We start from the raw sequence: 19,412 nt of genomic DNA, 5'->3' as shown, positions 1-19,412 counted from the left end.
CAAGGTATTCTTGGCTGTATCCCTGTGTGTTCAAGGGACCGGTTTGCCTGCTTGCGGGATGAAAAACACCAGATAAACTGGCGGAAAAAACCCTACTGCCCGCGCCCAAGACCGGCTAACTTGGCTATGGCTGAGGAAGATCCTTCAGCTCCTCACGTCTCCGACGGGAATCGAACCTAGGACACTCCTTCCCCAGGCATATGGTTGCGAAGCACAAAGCCACTAGGCTAACCACGTGGGCTATTGTTCCATCAGCCAAGCATTTCTCTGGCACTCTACTCTGCACATCCAGAATCAACAAATTTTCATACTTGATGCTCTGAACAGATTCATTCATCCTTCTCTCACTGGAATTCCTAAGTCTTGTAATTTCCAATCTCTCTCTCTCTCAACTTTCTGCAATTTCCCTTCTTCCAGTGTCTCTCCCATCCTTGCACCTTGCTCTGTGATGCCTTGATTCTACACACTCTCTCTCTGTTCACTTTTTTTGCAATTTCTACTCTTCTCCTGTCTGTCTAATTCTCTCTCCTTCTTGTCTCCCTTGCTCTCTGATGTAGTTCTGACACCTACTCTCATTCTTTGTACACACTGGCTAACCTTTCCATCCTCCTAATATCTTCATTCACCCTCCTCAACTCAGTTTTCATTCCTTCTGTCTCCATTCTCTGCAGTTCTATTTCTCTCTCTCCACACTTATCCTGCTTTCAATTTACATTCACACACAGACACAATCATGGCCATCTGACAAACCATCTCTGTCTACTCCATTCCCTAAGGTTAAATCCATGTGTGCATCTTTAATATTCTCCTCACCCTCCAACACACGATTGGCATCTGCAAACTGAATTTCACCCATTTTTGAAGCACCATCACCAAGCAAAATCCTGAGATACTTGTCTCCCAGTGCCTCCCATTATCTACATATCATGCACACATACACATTTCCATTCCAAGCCTCCCACATTTTTCAACAATGGAATGCGTACATATCGCATGTGTAGCAGGAAACAAAATCATCAACTATGATTACAAATAATAGTCTTTAAATGGTGGTGTACTGGGTGAAATGCTAAAACTGACAGCTGCAATGTCAAATACAATCGATACAGTTGCATACAATGCTGACAATACTGAGACTATCCTAACAAAATACCACACAAGCATGCAAAAAAAATATCATCAATTTGAATAATGCAAACATGAAAATTAATATTGATAAAGAAATAAATACATCTTTCCTTACTACTAATACTTATCTTTTTTTTAACAGCTTGCTATATGCATTACCTCCATGTGCTACCAGTGTCCTTTGAATATGAATTTAAATCTTTAATGAAAACCTGTTTTAAATAGGGTTTTAAAACCTTACATTTCACAACAAGGAACTGGCATCCCCACTGCCGTGTCGATTTGCTCAATCTATTCAAGTCTTCCTGTAAGACAACAGCATCTGTTCTACTCCTCATTGTTCTTCCCACCTTTGTATTATCCAAAGAAAACTGAATATCCCCATTCAAATTTTTCATAATATCATTAACATACAGATTAAGCAGCAATAGTCCTATAACAGATAGGGCCATTCACTAGTGGTGTCCCTGAGGCACACCACAAGTGAATTTCCTCTTCTGGGATATTGCTCCCCTACACAATTTGCTCATACTTATCAGACAGCCTCCACATCACTTCAAATATTCAACATCAAACCATTCAAACAGAATCCATCAGCTTTAAACCATTCTAGCTTCCCTTCAAATTCATTCCATACATTCACAAATTGAACACTTTGCTCTTTTCTCTTCTTCTCAGCTCACTCTTATCATATCTGGGCAACAAACCAACTACTTTACCAAAGACACTATTATCCTTAACCTCCTGTGACAACTTCTTTAAATCCCTTTCCACATTCTTTGTCATACTTTTCAAGTCATTTGTACTTACTACTACCACTAATTCTGATGCCCATTCATTTCTTCCATGGAATACATCAGATATTAGTTTCATTGTACCACCTGGAAAACATTTCTATTATTTACCATACCTTGAAAGACTGTATCTCAATATAAAGTGACTCTATCATCTTTAGATACTTGCTTCTTCCTATTAACCTCCTCCTCATTAATCTTTACAGGTACCTGTGGCATAACTATAAACAAGCTTTCATCCATGCATTCAATTCACCATGGAAAAAGAAAATGCTTGTAGTTTACCATTCTTGGACATCCTTCTTTTACTCACAGCTTCCAGTACTATGTCAACCAGTGTTTATTGAAAACCTATCTTTACTGGCAGATACATTCATCAAAAGTCTACTCATCACACCTCTCAAAAAATTGGTGTTATCAAGTCTTTAATTAATAGAGCACATAATGTATGCTCCTCTCTCCCTCAGGCTTACAACAATAATTTCTCACTATCAAAACTTTAATGGAATTAAATGGTTATGACACTCATCAAATCCAGCAAATAATTGACTCCTATGTTCCAATCCTTTATATTTCTGGTATCTTTGAACCTATTGGTAGAATTCTGAAGAAGTATCACCTTATTCCCACATATTTTCCTCTCAATAAAATTTCTCATCTGTTACCATCTACAAAAGACAAACTGCCACCTCTATCATTAGCTGGTGTTTACCAGATTCATTGTGAATGTAATTTGATATACTTTGGGCAGACAGGCTATTTTGGGGAAAAAAGAATTAATGAACATCAATATTACATTGAATATGTGAAACACAGTATCTTGAGAAGCTCGTCTTCTCAAGATACTGTGATAATAGAAAACAGTTTTAAATATGAACACCTTTTCAAAGAATGCTGAGAAGTCCTTTTACATTGGCTTACCTGATTTATAATGATTGCCTATGTCTCTCTCAAAAGTTTGGGAGATTCTTATTTTATGTAAACATCAAAAATAGTTTTAATATTATTTATTAATATATTAAAATTTCTAGCTTGTGGCAACACTTTTAATTGGTAAACCAATTGTTGTATGTACCTTGTATTCCGGTTCTTTGATTAGCTTGTTTCTACAGTATTGTTATTTTCAGCATGAAATATCTGTATCTGTATTTCATTCAAGTTAATTACTGTGGCTATTGTGTAATTTGTTGCCCCTTCTCATTTACATTTTTCTGTACTCTTGCTTTTTCATATTAATCTCCTTCTCATTTAGAATCAGTTAATCCCTTCTTTAAACATTCAATTGCTCCTCCATATTTTAACCTCGCTCTTCATCATCAACACTTCCATCCATTTTCTGTCACTCCTGATGACACATTTATCATTTCAATGAAAGGATAGGTTGATGCATTCATTCTCATTTAACCTAAAAAAGCACCATAAATCTTTAACATTTTTGGTAACATACATGTAATAATGGTTTGATTCTTATCTTTGATTCCTTTTACAGTACCTTTTCCCCTTCATTTCTGATCTTTATCTTTAGCCTTCAAATTATTTTACCACATTCCTGATTTGTTGGTTGGTGAGCAGATATACTAGCCACTTGGCCAACCCAAAACCTGCAACAAATCTTCTGTAATGAGTCTTGTAACTCCATGGAGATCCTGAATAATAATAATATTTTCTTTATGTTCTTACCAAAGTCTTCCTATGACTTCTAGTTAGCTAGTATTACACAATGATTACCTTTGTTACATTTCTCTCTCTCCCTGTATTCTCTCAGAGTACAAGCTGACTTACTTGCCAGAAACTTTCAATATACACTTTTTCATGACTGCCTCTAACTTCTTGATTCTACCAAATGAAGTTCTGATTTTTCTATCATTACTGACAATCTTGCCACTTTGACAATCTTCAGGGAATGTCAAAGAATATCAAAGGTTTGGTTCTTGTTTTCAAACTGCAGTATTGTTTTTCTTTAATAATATTTGTGTATTTGAGCCTGCAGTTCACCTCGGAAAGCTGCTTAACTCTGATTTGTTTTAAAACTTTCTTATACATTCTTATACATACATTCTATAGAATATAAGACACAGGCCAGAAGAGTGACTAGTGTGGTAAGGAAAGCGAAACTGGAATATGAGAAGAGATTGGCCCTAAGATCCAAAGAAAATCCTAGGAATAGAGTGACTGATGCAGAGGACATAGTGGAATTGTTCAATGAACACTTTATTGGAGTATTTCATCCTAGAGGATTCAGTTTTAGTGCTAGAGGGATAGGGCTGGTTCGAGGTTTAGAGGTAGAGGTACAGTAGGAGAGTGTGTTTCAGATACTGAGTACTCTGGATGTCAGTAAAGCTTTGGGACTGGATGGTATTTCACCACGAGTTTTGAGAGAATGTGCTAGGGAACTGACAGTGCCTTCAACCTGGCTTTTCAATGAAAGTCTGGCTTCGGCAAAGGTGCCCAGGGAATGGAAGGAAGGTAAGATAGTGCCATTGCATAAGGGTGGTAACAGACTGGAAGTGTCTAATTATAGGCCAGTCTGTGTGTCATCAGTAGTTGTTAAGATCTTGGAGAAAGTAGTGAGGGACCGTATACAGCATTGGGCAGATGAGGGTAATGTTATCTGTGAGAGTCAACATGGATTTGTGAAAGGCCGCTCTTGTTTTAGCAATATGCTAGCCTTTTATAATAAAGTTACAAGAACATTAGATGAGAGAAAGGCATATACTGCAATTTTCTTAGACTCAGCAAAGGCATTTGACAGGGTGCCATATGATAAGCTGATATTTAAGTTGCAGCACATGGGTCTGAATGTCAGACTGGTCAACTGGATTCAGGATTGGCTGTCTGATAGGTATCAGAGAGTTGTGTATGGTGAAGCAGTTTCAAGGAGGCAGAGGGTTACAAGTGGGGTCCCACAGGGCTCAGTACTAGGACCTATATTGTTTAACCTTTATATCAATGACATTGCCAGTGGATTGCAAGGGTATATTCAGTTGTTTGCAGATGATGCGAAGTTGGAAAGGATTATTAGTAATAGTGCAGATATGGTAGCCCTGCAAGAGGATTTGAATAAGCTAGCTATATGGGCAAATGAATGGGGGTCAGTTTAATGCAGCAAAATGTAAGGTCTTGAGGTTTGGGAAACATCGATGGAATGCTGCATTCTCTATGGGAGGAGCTATACTGGAGGAAGTAAGGGAGGTAAGAGATCTGGAGTTGATGATTGATAGAAACTGGAAATTTAGGGGACATATTGCAAAGGTGGTGAAGTTAACACAGAGGATTGCTGCAATTATGAGAAGGACACTGACCTGCAGAGATAAAAGGGTTCCGTTGTATAAGTCTCTGATCAGCCCACACTTGGACTATTGTTCTCAGATTTGGTCCCTAGGATTTGAAGGGAATAAATTAACATGTGGAAAGGATACAAAGACGGATGACAAAGATGGTTTCAGGACTGTATAAGGATAGTTATGGGGATCGGCAGAGGGAATGTTAACTGCAGAGTTTGGTGGATAGAAGAGGGAGAGGTGATATGATTGAGACTTTTAAACTGTTGAGAGGTGGTTACAGCGTTGACACTGGGGAGTTCTTTCGCTTGGTTGAACAGCGGGAAGGAGTGATGACAAGAGGCCATCCCCAGAAGTTACGAAAGGAAACTGTGAGCAAGAGGGTGAGGAGTGGTTTCTTTGCGTGGAGGGTGGTTGAACCGTGGAATGCATTGCCAGATGGAGTGGTGAGAGCGATAATGGTCAATGAATTTTAGGAGTGGTATGATGGACTTTGTTTCTTAGGGGGGACCTCCCCTCGATGAATCGACAGACTTTATGTTCTTAGGAAGGACCTCCCACGATGAGTCTTTTGATTCCATGGAGGCCTGAATAATAATAATAATAATAATTCTTCTTTTCAATATGATACTCAGTTTTATCCTGCTCAAAAATAAATTGTGATCACTTCTAATTTCAAATCCTCTGTATACTCTGTGTCCTGAACCAAAATGAATATATCACTGTCTACAATAACATAGTCAATTAGATTTTTTCTTATGTCTTACATATTCTCTCCATGTGAAATTGTTCACATATTTATTGTTCACATGGTGTTAGACCTCTAACAAGGACTAATTTTCTTTTCCTTTTTTTTTTTTTTGCTGCATCAGCTGCCTTCTCAAATGTTTTGAAAAATTCCTCTATTGCTTCCTGAGTATAATCTTCTGTGGGACCATAGGCACAAATACGTCTCATTGTTCAACTCCCCCATTCTAATATTTGCCCATGTTACTCTACATGATACTGCCTGCCATTAAAGATTATCCTGGTATTTAGTGTTGATTACTATAGTATTCAACTTCTTCTTCCATTCCTTCTTTTTCCTTATCATTAATACTTGAATATAACATCTTGTATTTGTTGCTCAAAAAATCTCACCTGTTTTTGTCTTTTTTTTGTTTTGGAAGTGCCTATCATGTCAATCTGGTACTTATCCAATTCTTCTGCTAATTACATTTCTTTCCCATTGATGCTTCTTAAAGTAATGGTGCCATCAAGTTGCTGATGTTGAGTTGGGATTTGTTCTAGTAGCTGACTTTTATTTAACTGTTTGCCCTTGTTCAGAAAAACAATGGGAGATGTTGTTTAACTGGGTGATGCCTTAGTCAACATAAAATTCTGCCATGTTGTACCGTAATTTTTGCATTATGGTTTTAGCCAATAGAGATCTTCCCATTTAGATCTGCCTCTATTCGGCTAGAAGAACACCAATCTTATATTGAATACTTTAAACCTGAAAAGTCTGGACTTTCTGAACATGCCATCTTCACTAGACACAGAGTTCATTGGAGAAAGACAAGAGTTCTTCACAAAAGTCAGTTTCTCATGGAACGGCTTTATAAAGAAACATGTGAAACTCTACTTCATTCTCCTAACTTAAACAGATCATCTGACGGCTTACATCTGTCCCCTTTATGGGAGATAGTACTTTACAAATCAGCTAATCTTTCCTAACTTTTTATTGTATTAATTTTTTTTTTTTTTAGGAAAGTTATTGACCTTTTTAGTTATCTTACACCAGCTACTTAGGTGGCGCTTTTTGGAATTGTCAGTTAGTGTTTAATTTTGAGCTTAATGTACTGAGGATGCCTGTGATACACAGGCAAAAATTATACTAATAAATAATCTTTCTACGTGAGTTTTTTCTGTTATTTATTGTGTACCGAAATGTCTACTCACGGTTTACCTCTTTTAAAACTTATAACTGGTATTATGTCTGAAAGCATAATAATAATAATAATGAAACAGCACTAACCCCAAGCTCCCAGCTATTAAGGAGATACCAATCAACCATTTTACTGAGGATTAAAAAAAGAGTTTTTCGTGTTTGAAACTCGGCTTAGTTTCAAATGAATCATTTGAAACTAAGCCGAAAATTAAACAGAATTCCAAATATTTTCCTGGCATTTACTAGGAAGAATCAGAAAACATAAGTACATTGCTTATTGATTAATATTGCCTTGTGCATGCCTTCACACTTTGAACAATTAATATTATACAATATGCTCTAATAGGCTTACTTATTATTTCTAGTGTAATTAACATGAATTTCAGAGATTTGAAAATCATTTGAATTATCTGGATTGTTGAGCTGCTAGATTTCAAAGAATCACAAGTAAATTTATCTGACATTATTTGAATAATTAAAAAAAAAAAAACTTTATAAAAAAAAACTCAATCTGCCATTATACTTACCCTGTAATCACTATATCTGGAGAAGTAGTAGTGCTGGCACCCCATTCTCCTCCAGAGACTGGCCATTCCTTTAAATTAATTATAATTTTTTTAATGTTCCTTTTACCATAAAATATTTTATTATACAGACAAATGATAGTATGAATACCACGACAAATTAAAAATGATAAAAATGAATCATCCATCAATTCATATAATAAATAATAAATAAACCTGCTTGTAATGGCAGCATTTCTTGAATAGCCCCCCCCACACACACACACAGCAATACGTCAAAAGTGTGGTTTCAAACAGCATGTGTTTCACTATAATGTAGTTTGTAATTAATGTAAAACACATTAAGATACATTTATTGTAATTTCATCAGAAAGAATTATATTGATAATGTTTTACATTAATAGTTATTCATTGCACTGGAGCAACAATGTGTTACAAAATTAAGACAGAACAGGTTTCCAAGCATTACCAAAATATTCTTTAACATTCTGCATTTCCAAGCATTCTTGTTTATATTACTTATCATTCCTTTATACTCAATTATGAGAAAGAAATCCAAATGTAAAAGAGGTGAGGGCCCTAAGAAATCTAAATGTAAAAAAAAAATGTTAATGTTTTTGTTGTGTTAAAAAACAACAAAAACTTACAATTATATCACTAAGATAGTGATGTATCCTTTGTTAAAACTAAGTATGACAAAGGAATAGATGAATCATTGGTACTATTGTTAAGAAGAATCAATATAAAGACTTTTTTTAAGTTTTGTATTCATCATAGTTACTGTAAGTGGTCCAGGAGGCTTGGTACCTTTGGACGCCTTGTTTGAGACATTAGTTTCATGTTACCTGTAATTCATCTCTGGGGCTTCTTTTGTCTGAAGCACCAGCAATGTACCACAGGGTAACACTACTGGCAGGGCGTCACGGGAAGGCTGTCTCACTGGCAAAATAACCAAAGACAAAGCAATTGATGTCTTGGCTCTCCAGAAACCCATGTGCCTGACACAGCCCTCAACAGACTAAAGATCCCAGGCCTAATTCTCGTATCTTATAACTGCCATCCCAAACATGGACTGGCAACCTACATCCGACCTGGCCTCAAGGACATAACCCAATGTGTACCTGATGCAGAATACTCCATAGGTAATAAAGTTCAAAATACTACCATCTACAATGTCTACAAACGACCATCGCAATCCTGGCATGATCAGATGGACTGGCCACCACCTCACCCTGCTATCTGTTAGTTACTTCAACTCTCATCACACCATGTGGTGCTATTCCTCTAACAACCGGGACGGTAATAATCTAGTTAACTGGATGGATACATATAAACTGTATTTGATTTATGATGCCAAGCAGGAAGGCACTCTCCATTCAGCCAGATGGAACAGAACCTATACTCCAGATCTGTGCCATAGTCTCTAAAGACTCTGAAGACCACCTTCTGCTAACAACCAGAACCATCCTCAAGAGATTCCCTAATAGTCAGCATTGTCCTACACTAATAGAGACAGGCACATCAATCCCAGTCATCAGTGGAACACCAATTGCTAGATAGAACCTTCGCAGTGCTCCAACTGGAATGCATTTCAGAAACAAATCGAGCAAACCATTAGAGAAATTCCATCCACCACTAATTGCTATCCAAGATTTGTTAAACTAATCAAAACTGCAGCCAAAGTCTCTATTCCTAGAGGCTACAGAAAACAATACATCCCATGCTGAAGTAGAGAAACTGAGGATCTTTTAGCCAAATATGAAGAGACTGAAGACCCACTGTTGCTAAGGAGCTCATAGTAAAGCTGAATAAAAACAGAAAGGAAAGATGGATCTCAACCATCCATGAACTCGATTTCACCACATCTAGCCAAGAAAGCTGGTCACTTCTGAGAAAATTAGGTGGGGCAAAACCAACAACACACAAAACAACAGAGATAACTCCTGATCAAATGGCTAATCATTTATTGAAAACCTCCAAGATATGTCCCGGCTCTATCAGGAAAATTGCTGTGCAATCTTCCATCAGACAAATCCTGAAGAAGACGGGCCTCGAGCTTCATGAACTTGTACACCCATTATCTCGGGTGTACAAGTTCAGGAAGAGGTACAGGTAGCCTTAAAACTCACCAAGAATGGCAAGGCTGCAGGAGTCGATGGTATCCTCCCCAAGTTTCTAAAACATCTCAGTCAACAAGGCCAAACATGGCTGGCTGCCCTTTTCCCAAAAATGATAATGACTGGAAAACTACCAAATCTGTGGCAGGAAGCCAAAATAATTGCTGTACTCAAACCAGGGAAAGATCCAAATGATGTCAAAATCTACAACCTATTTCCTTGCTTTGCTCCACCGTTAAGCTCTTTGAATGAATTCTCCTTAAAAGAATTTCATTACTCATCGAAAGAGCACTCCCGATTGAACAAGCTGGATTCAGGCCGGGAAGAAGTTGCTGTGACCAGGTCCTGGCCCTGACAACACAGATTGAAGCAGGCTTCCAAAAGAAACTTAGATCTAGAACCACTTTCATTGACCTAACATCAGCTTATGACACAGACTGGATCAGGGGCCTCCTCCTAAAGCCAGGAAATATTATAAGGTGCTAATAAACTTTCCAGCATTTTGAATCCATTCTCTCCAACAGAAAGATCCAGGTCCATATTGATGGAAAAAAGAGCAGGCCTAGATTCCTTCACAACGGTCTCCACAGGGCTCTGTGTTATTCCCTTTACTCTTTAACATCTACGTGTACGACTCACCACATACCAGCTCAAGCAAGTATATGTATGCTGATGACCTAGTGATCCTACATCAATCTACTTCCTTTCCCAACCTGGAATCAACCTTGAACACAGACCTGAACATCCTGGAAGAGTACTTCAAGCAGGGGTACTTGAAGCCAAATCCAACAAAAACTGTGTCCACAGTATTTCACCTGAACAATGCAGAGTCAAATTGACACCTCAACCTTTCTTTCTGTGAAAAATGGTAGAACACGAGCCTCACCTGAAATACAGGCATCCCTTGCTTAACGTGGGATTTGATTAACGCACCGAAATTAATTGCGGCAATCTCTTGATATACGCAGCAAGAGTTTTGATTAACGCGCTTTTAATCCTGCAGAGCTCGCAGCTGATCTGACAGATACATGCAAAATGTTACACATGATAATGTGTTACAAATGATACATGCAAATTCTTACACAATTCAGTGTATAGCTTGGAGGTCATGAGTAGCTTTGCGTTCATATGTTATAAGTGATATTCCGCACTATTTTTTGTCAGTTTGGTTTAACGCATGTTATGTAAAAGTTTGTGATATTTGACAGTAAATTGTATCTGAGAGATATACCGCGACCTCCGATGTCAGTATAGTATGGTTTAGTTTGTTTTTTTTATTTATTCTTTGTTCAATAATTTCTAGATTGTAACTGAAAATAAATAAACCATAAACCATCATGCATTACTGAAATAGAGAGCCAAAGGCTTATTTATCATGCATGTCCTCTAGGAGATGTGCTTTACATTATGAAAAATACTAAGGAAAGAGATCTGGAGCTTAATCCACCTTTACTATGAGTTGCCCATAAGGTTGCTTATGCTTGCATCCGCCAAAACTTTTAGTTTCTATATATTCGGCACGGAATTTTTAGTTTTTATATATTCGGCACGAAACTCTTGTAGTTTCTATATTCGGCTATGAAATAATGTTGGATTCAATATCCAATTAATTTGTACCATCATGTATTATATTTGCAGTGTTTTTTCTTTATGTTTAATTGCTTGTTTGCCAAGGTCTGAGAGTCATTTTGCTTGTTATCATAGAATTTATGCCGATAAGAAAAAAACGAAAACTGTTAAAACGACTCTTGATAACTTCTTTTGATAAAAAAATTGTAGTAAATAATGTAGTAGGTAGAAGTGTTTATTAAACATTTACTTTGCATTCATTTTTTATCTTTCCTAAAAGAGTACCGTATAAAAGGAATTATCAATACAGTAATCGATCATGGACAAATTGTAATTTTTATCATTCATTATTATTATAGGGATTAATTAACCACGTTAATTGGGGTATACCTGTACTTTGGAGTGAGCCTTGACAGAAGCCTAACCTATAAAAGGCACATCACCAACCTGTCCAACATTGTGGTACATAAGTCCTAAGTTCATCTGCACTAGCCCTCGCATTCTCTGCAGCAGAATATTGTGTCCCTGTCTGGGAAAGAAGTGTCCACACTAACATTATAGACACCCAGCTAAACTCTACCATGCGCACAATTAGTGGGACAGTGAGAAGCACCCCTCTCTCCTGGCTGCCTGTCCTATCTAACATTGCTCCACCAAACATAAGGAGAAGACAAGCCTCGATTAAAGAATTTAATAAAGCAATGAGCAACCCACTCCTGCCCCTTGCACCATACTCTCATAAATCCACCTAGTCTTTGCCTAAAATCTAGAAAGCCTTTCTGGTCCATGGACGAACTCTTTTCAGCTGCCCTGCCATCAACACTTGACATGTGGAGAGAATACTGGTCCAACAATCTCCAACAAATGGCTCCCTGGTAGAAGATCCTGCTCTGCAGCCTGGTTTTGCTCTTCCTAAGAAGATTTGGTCATCAATCAACAGGATCAGAACTAACTAAAGCAGATGTAGCTACCTACTACATAAATGGAGGCTGTTAGACCACCCTTATTGTGATTGTTCTCCCATGGCTCAGACAATTACTCATATTGTGAACGACTGCCCAAGATGCCAATTTCACGGTGGTGGCCTACAGGACATCCACAAGGTGATGGATGAGGCCTTGGATTGACTTTCCAGACTGGACATTGACTTGTTCTGTAGCTGTTCTGTATTCCTTTTGCTAAGAATAAATAAATAAGTATAAAGACTACCTAATCATGTTGAATTTTTTTTTCATTACATCAAATCATGTCTGTTAAGAGTATATCTAATTATGTTTCTTTTTTTTTGACCAATACAGCAATGGTGCATTTCTACTTTGACCGAGCATTCTGACTGCTAAGGTTCATGATTTTTCTAGAAATACTCTTTTCCCTCTTCTTTTTGATTCCTTTCCATTTTCTATAATTTGTTTGAGTTCATGAGAGACAACTATCTTAGACAGTGTGTAAAGGGGGAGTGGGTACATGAAGATTGAGAGTCTTAGGTCATATCATTTAGTCAGAGAATGTAATTTTGAGTAGGGAGTCATGTTTCCCTACAATTAGTGCAGTGATCATGAAGTGATTACCTGGGTAGTGGATAGCCATGTGAAGACTTCTGTGAGGAAATGACATATATGGAATTACGAGGCAAGTGATTATGAAAAACTTAGGAGAAAGCTTGAAACTCCAGCATGGAAATGAGAAGTTAACTGGGAAGGAGATAAATGCTGCTTGGAAACTGACCAAGAGATATTTAACAACATTCAAGAAATTACCAAGAGATATTTAACAACATTCAAGAAATAACCAAGAGATATTTACTTTCAATGTATTCTGAAAGCTGAATAAGATAAGTGTCAAATAGGTGAATGAAGGGATTAAAAATGAAATCTGGAGGAAGGTACAGTGGGGGGAAGCACAAGATGAATAATGGTAATAATCAGTTGCACAAAGAGTATAATGAGCAGGCTAGGAGATTGACTCAGTTGGTAAGGACAGCAAACGTGCAGAAATAAGTAGAAATTAGCAAATGAGTTCAAGAAAACCTTAGGGTGTTTTTTCAACATGTGGCAAGCAGAAAGATGAATGACTGTGGCAAGATGATGTTAATCAATAAAAAATGGTAAATAAGTAAGTGCTGCAGTGGACAGAGTCAAGGTATTCAGTGATTAATTCAACAGAGTGTTTCATCTGCACTGCTGGGAAATCATGAGAAGCTCATGTGTAGAGGAAATGGGAGAAAATGGTTTACTGGTGAGTGAGCAAGAGGTACGTGAGGAGTTAAGTAAACTTGATGTCAATAAGGTTATATAATTTGATGACATATCACCACGTCTTAAGGAAATGTTCCATGGAGTTAGCATCAGCCTTGAATACCTGTTTAACAAGAGCCTTGCAACAGCACAATTTCCAAAGGAGTGGAAGGAAGGTAAAATTGTTCCACTTCACAAAGGTAGTGATAAGGCTTCTTCTTGTTCTTTAGCTTGCTTGAATCTCTAAGGTTTTCTTGCTGCAGGTATGAACTTATCCATTCCTTTCTGTCTTGAGCTCTTTCAGCCCAGTACAGGATTCCATCTTTGCTAAGTATTTTGGGATGTTATTCGCCTAGCACTGATACAATCTTCCCCTAGGTTGTGATCTTTCAGTTCTCATCTTGAATGTTTATTTAGCCATTTTCTCCCTCATCCATTCTTTCGATATGTCAAGCCATCTCAATCTGTAAGCTCTGATTTCTTAAGATAGAAGTGGAGATCTATAGAGTTCATATAGTTTTTGATTATGTCTTCTTCTCCATTCAAGTGTTGTGTTATCTCTTATAAGTCCACAGATTTTCTGAGGATTTTATTTTCAAGCATCTGCAGAGCATTTGCATATTGCATGCTCCTGGTTGCTGCATATAAAACAGCAGGTCTAATGGATGCCTTGTATATTTCTGTTTTAACTCTGGGACAGAATTTTTGAAAATAGTAAATGATGTAGTGAATGATAAGATCTATTGGAGGTATGTAATCTAGCTTGTATTTCTGTACTAATTTTATTACCTCGAGTAATCAATGTTGCAAGATATTTAAAAGAAGCAGCACTTTTAAATTTCAGGTTACTGATGATAAACTAATCATTTCTTCCTTGATTGTAATTTCTACATACTTTTAAATATTTAATTTTATCCTGGTTGATTTGTAACCCATTTCAATTCCAGCCTAGTTTTTCCAGCAGAAGTTTTGAGTTTTCTGAATGTTATTCTAATGTCTTCTGCATTTTCTTCTTGTGTTATCTTGTACAGTTTTTCGAATATATTTTTCTAATGCTAAATTCAAAGCATGAGTAAAAGGGCATTCTCTTGCTTCAATCCTGTCTTAATATCAAAAGATTTAGATCTAATTCCATTAGCCAATACCATGAATGGTATTGACCTTGATTAGGTCTCATCTAACAGATTTGGTCACCATGTTTTCATGGTGATGAGGATATATTAGGAGTCCAGAGAAGACTGCGTAAGGTGGTATCTTTGGAATATGAAGACAGATTGAGGAAAAATGCCACGCATTGTGAACAGGAGGAGAAGGGAGAGATATGATTGATATAATTAAACTAAATACATTTAGTTTAATCCTTTAACCAAGTGTAAGCAAACAAAGTTTGCTCCTGAAGTATCTTGAGGACTGAGGCAACTCGTCGTAAAGGTGGACCAAGCTCTCATCACTCCTTGTCTTAGTATCTCCCATAATGCAAAGCACATCTCCTTGCAGACATGTATAATACTATGCATTAGGAAAGGCTACAGACCCGGTTTCAATCTTTACTGTCCCTATAACAAAAATAATATCTCTTAAAAGCGCACAGACATGCAAGTAACTCTTACAAGCAAGCACTCATAAATATAATAATCCAGAACAAATAAATCAATTATGGCTAATTATTTTCTAAAACAACTCATCTTTAAGCTCCTACAAACTCAAGATGTAACAATGTATGTTTGCAACTGGGCACTCCAATTAGAGAGTATAATGTTAGCAGAAATGGGGTTATGAAGACTGAAAACCAATGCACGTTAGATACTTCTAAATTAGATCACTTACTTATGGATCACTTACAGATGGTCTTGGAGTCATCTTGGAAAGGCCTTCATCTACTAGTGGTTCAATAAGAAATAGCTATATCATCACCAGCCATTATCAATAAACTGCTGGACGGAGGCTTTTCCAAGATGACTCCAAGACCATCATCTATCAGTGGCTTTTCTTTACCAATGTCACGCCTGTTAAATCTGATGATCTCATCCATTTCTAATGATTCTGGTTGGCATTGTAGTCATTTTTCTTCCTGTGGGATCCAATTTAGTACTTCTTTTTATCTATCACTGGTCTTGCCTTCAAGCAATACGCCTAGCTGATTACTACTTCAGATGTTTCACTCACTCTATGATGTTAAGACTTTGGTTTGAATTCTTATCCAAGTATTCCTCTTGTGATACCAAAGCATACATCTTTAGCTACTAAATTATTTTTTAAAAAAAACTTTTCTGTTTAGGCTTACCACTATGTCTAAAAAAGGAAAGTTGACTTTTGAATATTGACTGTAATTTTCTAAATGCTGTATTTATTTGTATTTTTCATCCGAATACAATAGTGAGTAATTTTTTTTTACTACAGAATATCAATATCAAGTGCCGCCATAGTGCAATTGTAAGAATGACAGTACATTGCACCCTTTGATTGGAAAAGGCCTAACTTTGATTCTCATTGTGACGAGGAATCTTTATACGGGTTTTTTTCAATTGAAGGTGAGTTAGCCGATCTCATTGTTGAGGTAGCAGGATTTTTTCCTCCCAGAAACTTGGGTTTTTCATCCTACAACAGACAAATTTGCCTTGAGAATGCATGCAATTTGCACACAAAAAAATACTAGTCATGGTGGTGGGCAGTAGATGGTGTTGTGAGTTGATAATGATGGTGGTAGTGGCATTCTATATAGTTGGTGGATTAAGTGGTGGAGATGGAGAGTAGAGCACCCTCCCTACGAGTCCTTGGACTCCTTGGAGATGTCACATAATAAGGGTAATCAATTGTGTTATTCTTAGTTTTTGAAATTTTTTCACACTTAACGTAAATGTTTTGCAGCCATATGTCAATATAAGGAGAATGCACTGGTTAAAAACTTTTCTCTTTAGGCTTACCACTATGTCTAAAAAAGGAAAGTTGGTTTTGAATATTGACTATAATTTTCTGAATGCTTTATTTATTTGTATACTTCATTTATTTTTCATCCTAATATAATATGGAGTAAATTCTTCATTTCTTTTTGCTACAGCATATTAGTATATGGCTAGACTCCCATCTTGCAGTTTGACTGCAACCATTTGTTTATGGCTGTTCATCAATTACTGTTTGGCTTTTTTGAGGCTCTGGGTATCTTCGACAATTTGTTGTATGAGTTTACAATTGAATTTTTTGATTGTTTTCCACATTTAGTTTTATTCAGTACGCATCCAGTTTGTTTCATTTCTCTTTGTTTCTTCAGAACTTTTGTTCTGTGGTACCAGCTATTTCAAGTGAATATTGCAAAAGGTTCTGGCTTATAATGCCATTACTTTCTGATAGATCAGAATTGTCATCTATATTAAGATTTTTAAATCCATTGTTAATTCATGTTGGAATATTTCTTTTTTAACACAGTTTGTGCGCATTTATGTTTTGTTTTGATTTTACCAAACATTTTCCTTCTTTCTTTATGGCAATAAATTTCCAAAAAAATAAACTGTCCATATACTATACCATGAACGCTTCCATTGGTGAGTGTGCTGATTAAGAGAACAGTTCTGAAATATGTTTCTTCTGTCACCGAGGATAAAGTTAATTTCACAGTTTTTTCCATTTGGACTTTGGGTTCTTTCTATGTTTTTTATTTCCTTTTTCCTTCTTTCTTTCTTTCTTTTTTTGAAAAAAATTCAAGCATTCATTATGTACAGATTTTGTTTTCTTTCCACAAATTCTCTGAGTCATGCTCCTCTATCACATCTTATGCCATGCCCAAAACTTCCCATTGAATTTTCATCTGATTTGTGTGCCAATTTTGGTATTTTAAAGTCTCACATGACAATTTTAAAATGATGTTTTCCTTTTGTAATGTTATGATACATCACAACAGAAGTCTTCAATTGCTTTATCAGTATTACTTATCATTGTTGTCAAGTATACTACTTGAATGACCTTGGGAGTACACTTTTTGAGACTGGACAACAGTATAACAGTAACGCCTTTGGTTCCCGTATAGGAAATAGGCAAGGCCATTTTAGTTCTATCTAATTTTGGAGTGGAGTGGACAGTTCGGTCTCCACTGGTAGCCAATCAGAGATAGCCAGATCGAATATTTAAGCAACTATGGGGTTCTTAAATTATCACTAATTTAAGCAACCCGTACTAGAGAGACCACTCAAAAAGTGCTGTCATCTCGTGGTCCCTAACTCTAACACAATATTTTTAATGTCTGAAATAGTGTGGATTCTACAGTCAATTTTCTTGATTTTACGGGACGAAAAACCCATTTCTCTGTGCCAGAGATCAACTAACTTGGGAAGCGGTTGAAAAAAAGCTTAGAAAAAGTTCCTCTAGTCAGTAATTAGACTTGAACTTAAGTCTATCTTGGGACGGTTTCGCACTAAGGAGTGCAAACACCACTTCCACTGAGCTACACTGGATCTATAGAGTCAGTAGAATCAGTAGAACCCTCTACTGATTCTTTCCTTATCTTGGGGAAGAATTTCTTCACCATCACATCGAACTTTGCACAATCCAAGAATGTTCCATTTCAGTTGCTTTGCCTCTTGGAGACCTGAATAAAGTGATACCTTGACCTTTACTAACATAGATGGGCTAGTGGAGTCCTGAGGCAGCATAAGAGAAGTGGAAATAACCAATTTCATGAAGTCTATAAAGACCAGGCAAGGAGGGTGACTTGGTTGGTGAGAGTAGCTAAAGAGAGGTATGAACAGCAGTTAGCTAATGAAGCCAAAAAGAATCCTAGGGAGTTCTTTCAATATGTAGCCAGCAAAAGAAATAATGATTACGGAAGGATGACATTGATTGGAGAAAATGATATAAAGACAGCGGTTGCAGAATGTGTGGTGGAGATACTTAATGAGCAGTTCATAAAGATCTTTCAATCTTGTGAATGTGACTTCATGGAGAGATTAAGAGCAGTTGATGATGGGGAGGAGAGACTGGCTGTAAGTGAGCAAGAGGTGTTTGGGGAGTTGAGTAAACTAGATGTAAATAAGGCTGTGGGACTTGATAATATATCACCGCATATTCTGAAGGAATGTGCCAAGGAGTTGACACCTGCCTTGACATATTTTTTTAATACGAGTCTTGCACTTGGTCAAGTTCCTAAGGAGTGAAAGGAGGGCGAGATTGTGCCACTTCATAAAGGAGGTGATCAAACTCAAGCATCAAACTATAGGCCTATCTGTGTGTGAGGTGTTGTGGTTAAGTTGTTGGAGAAGCTTGTGAGAACTGGGATCCAGAGTTGGGTTGACAACAATGGTATTATCTTTGATGGACAACATGGATTTGCAAAAAGGAGATCATGTTTTAGTAATCTACTTACCTATTACAATAAAGTGACTGCTTCCTTGGACATAGGAGAAGGATACATAGTAATATACTTGGATTTTGCAAAGGCTTTTGATAGAGTATCTCATGATAAGTTGACAGTAAAACTAGAGCAGATGGGGTTGGATATTAGATTAGTGCATTGGATTGGAGACTGGCTATCTGATAGGTATCAACAAGTTGTGTATGGGGGGTGCGATATCCAGGAAAAGGAAAGTCACTAGTAGAGTGCCTCAGGGGTCTTCTGTTTTAGGGGCATTACTGTTTAACTTGTATATTAATGATATTGGCAAAGATTGGGATGGAGATATTCAGTTGTTTGCAGATGATGCAAAGTTGGGATGAACCATAAAGAATAGTGAAGATGTTGTGGCCTTGCAAGAAGACTTGAATAAATTGAGTGATTGGGCACGGAAATGGGGATGTGAGTTCAATGTTGCAAAATGTAAGGTTTTAAAATTTGGAAAATAAAGATGG

General features: G+C 37.0%; 1 protein-coding gene across 1 annotated transcript in view; it reads right to left on the bottom strand.

Annotated features, from left to right (window-relative positions):
* Positions 1–19,412, bottom strand: part of LOC150095920 (syntaxin-binding protein 5-like) — a 549,764-nt gene that overhangs the window by 250,364 nt on the left and 279,988 nt on the right. Inside the window, exon 13 of the mRNA XM_090409567.1 lies at positions 7,661–7,728. Coding sequence (XP_090265693.1) covers positions 7,661–7,728 — 68 coding nt within the window. The remainder of the gene's footprint in view (positions 1–7,660; positions 7,729–19,412) is intronic.

Source organism: Typopeltis vanoorti, chromosome 19 (genome assembly GCF_054136105.1).
Source record: "Typopeltis vanoorti isolate ZY-2024b chromosome 19, IOZ_Tvanoo_1.0, whole genome shotgun sequence".
Taxonomy (NCBI): domain Eukaryota; kingdom Metazoa; phylum Arthropoda; class Arachnida; order Uropygi; family Thelyphonidae; genus Typopeltis; species Typopeltis vanoorti.
Note: the sequence above shows the minus strand (reverse complement) of the source record. Positions and strands in the feature narration are given on the sequence as shown.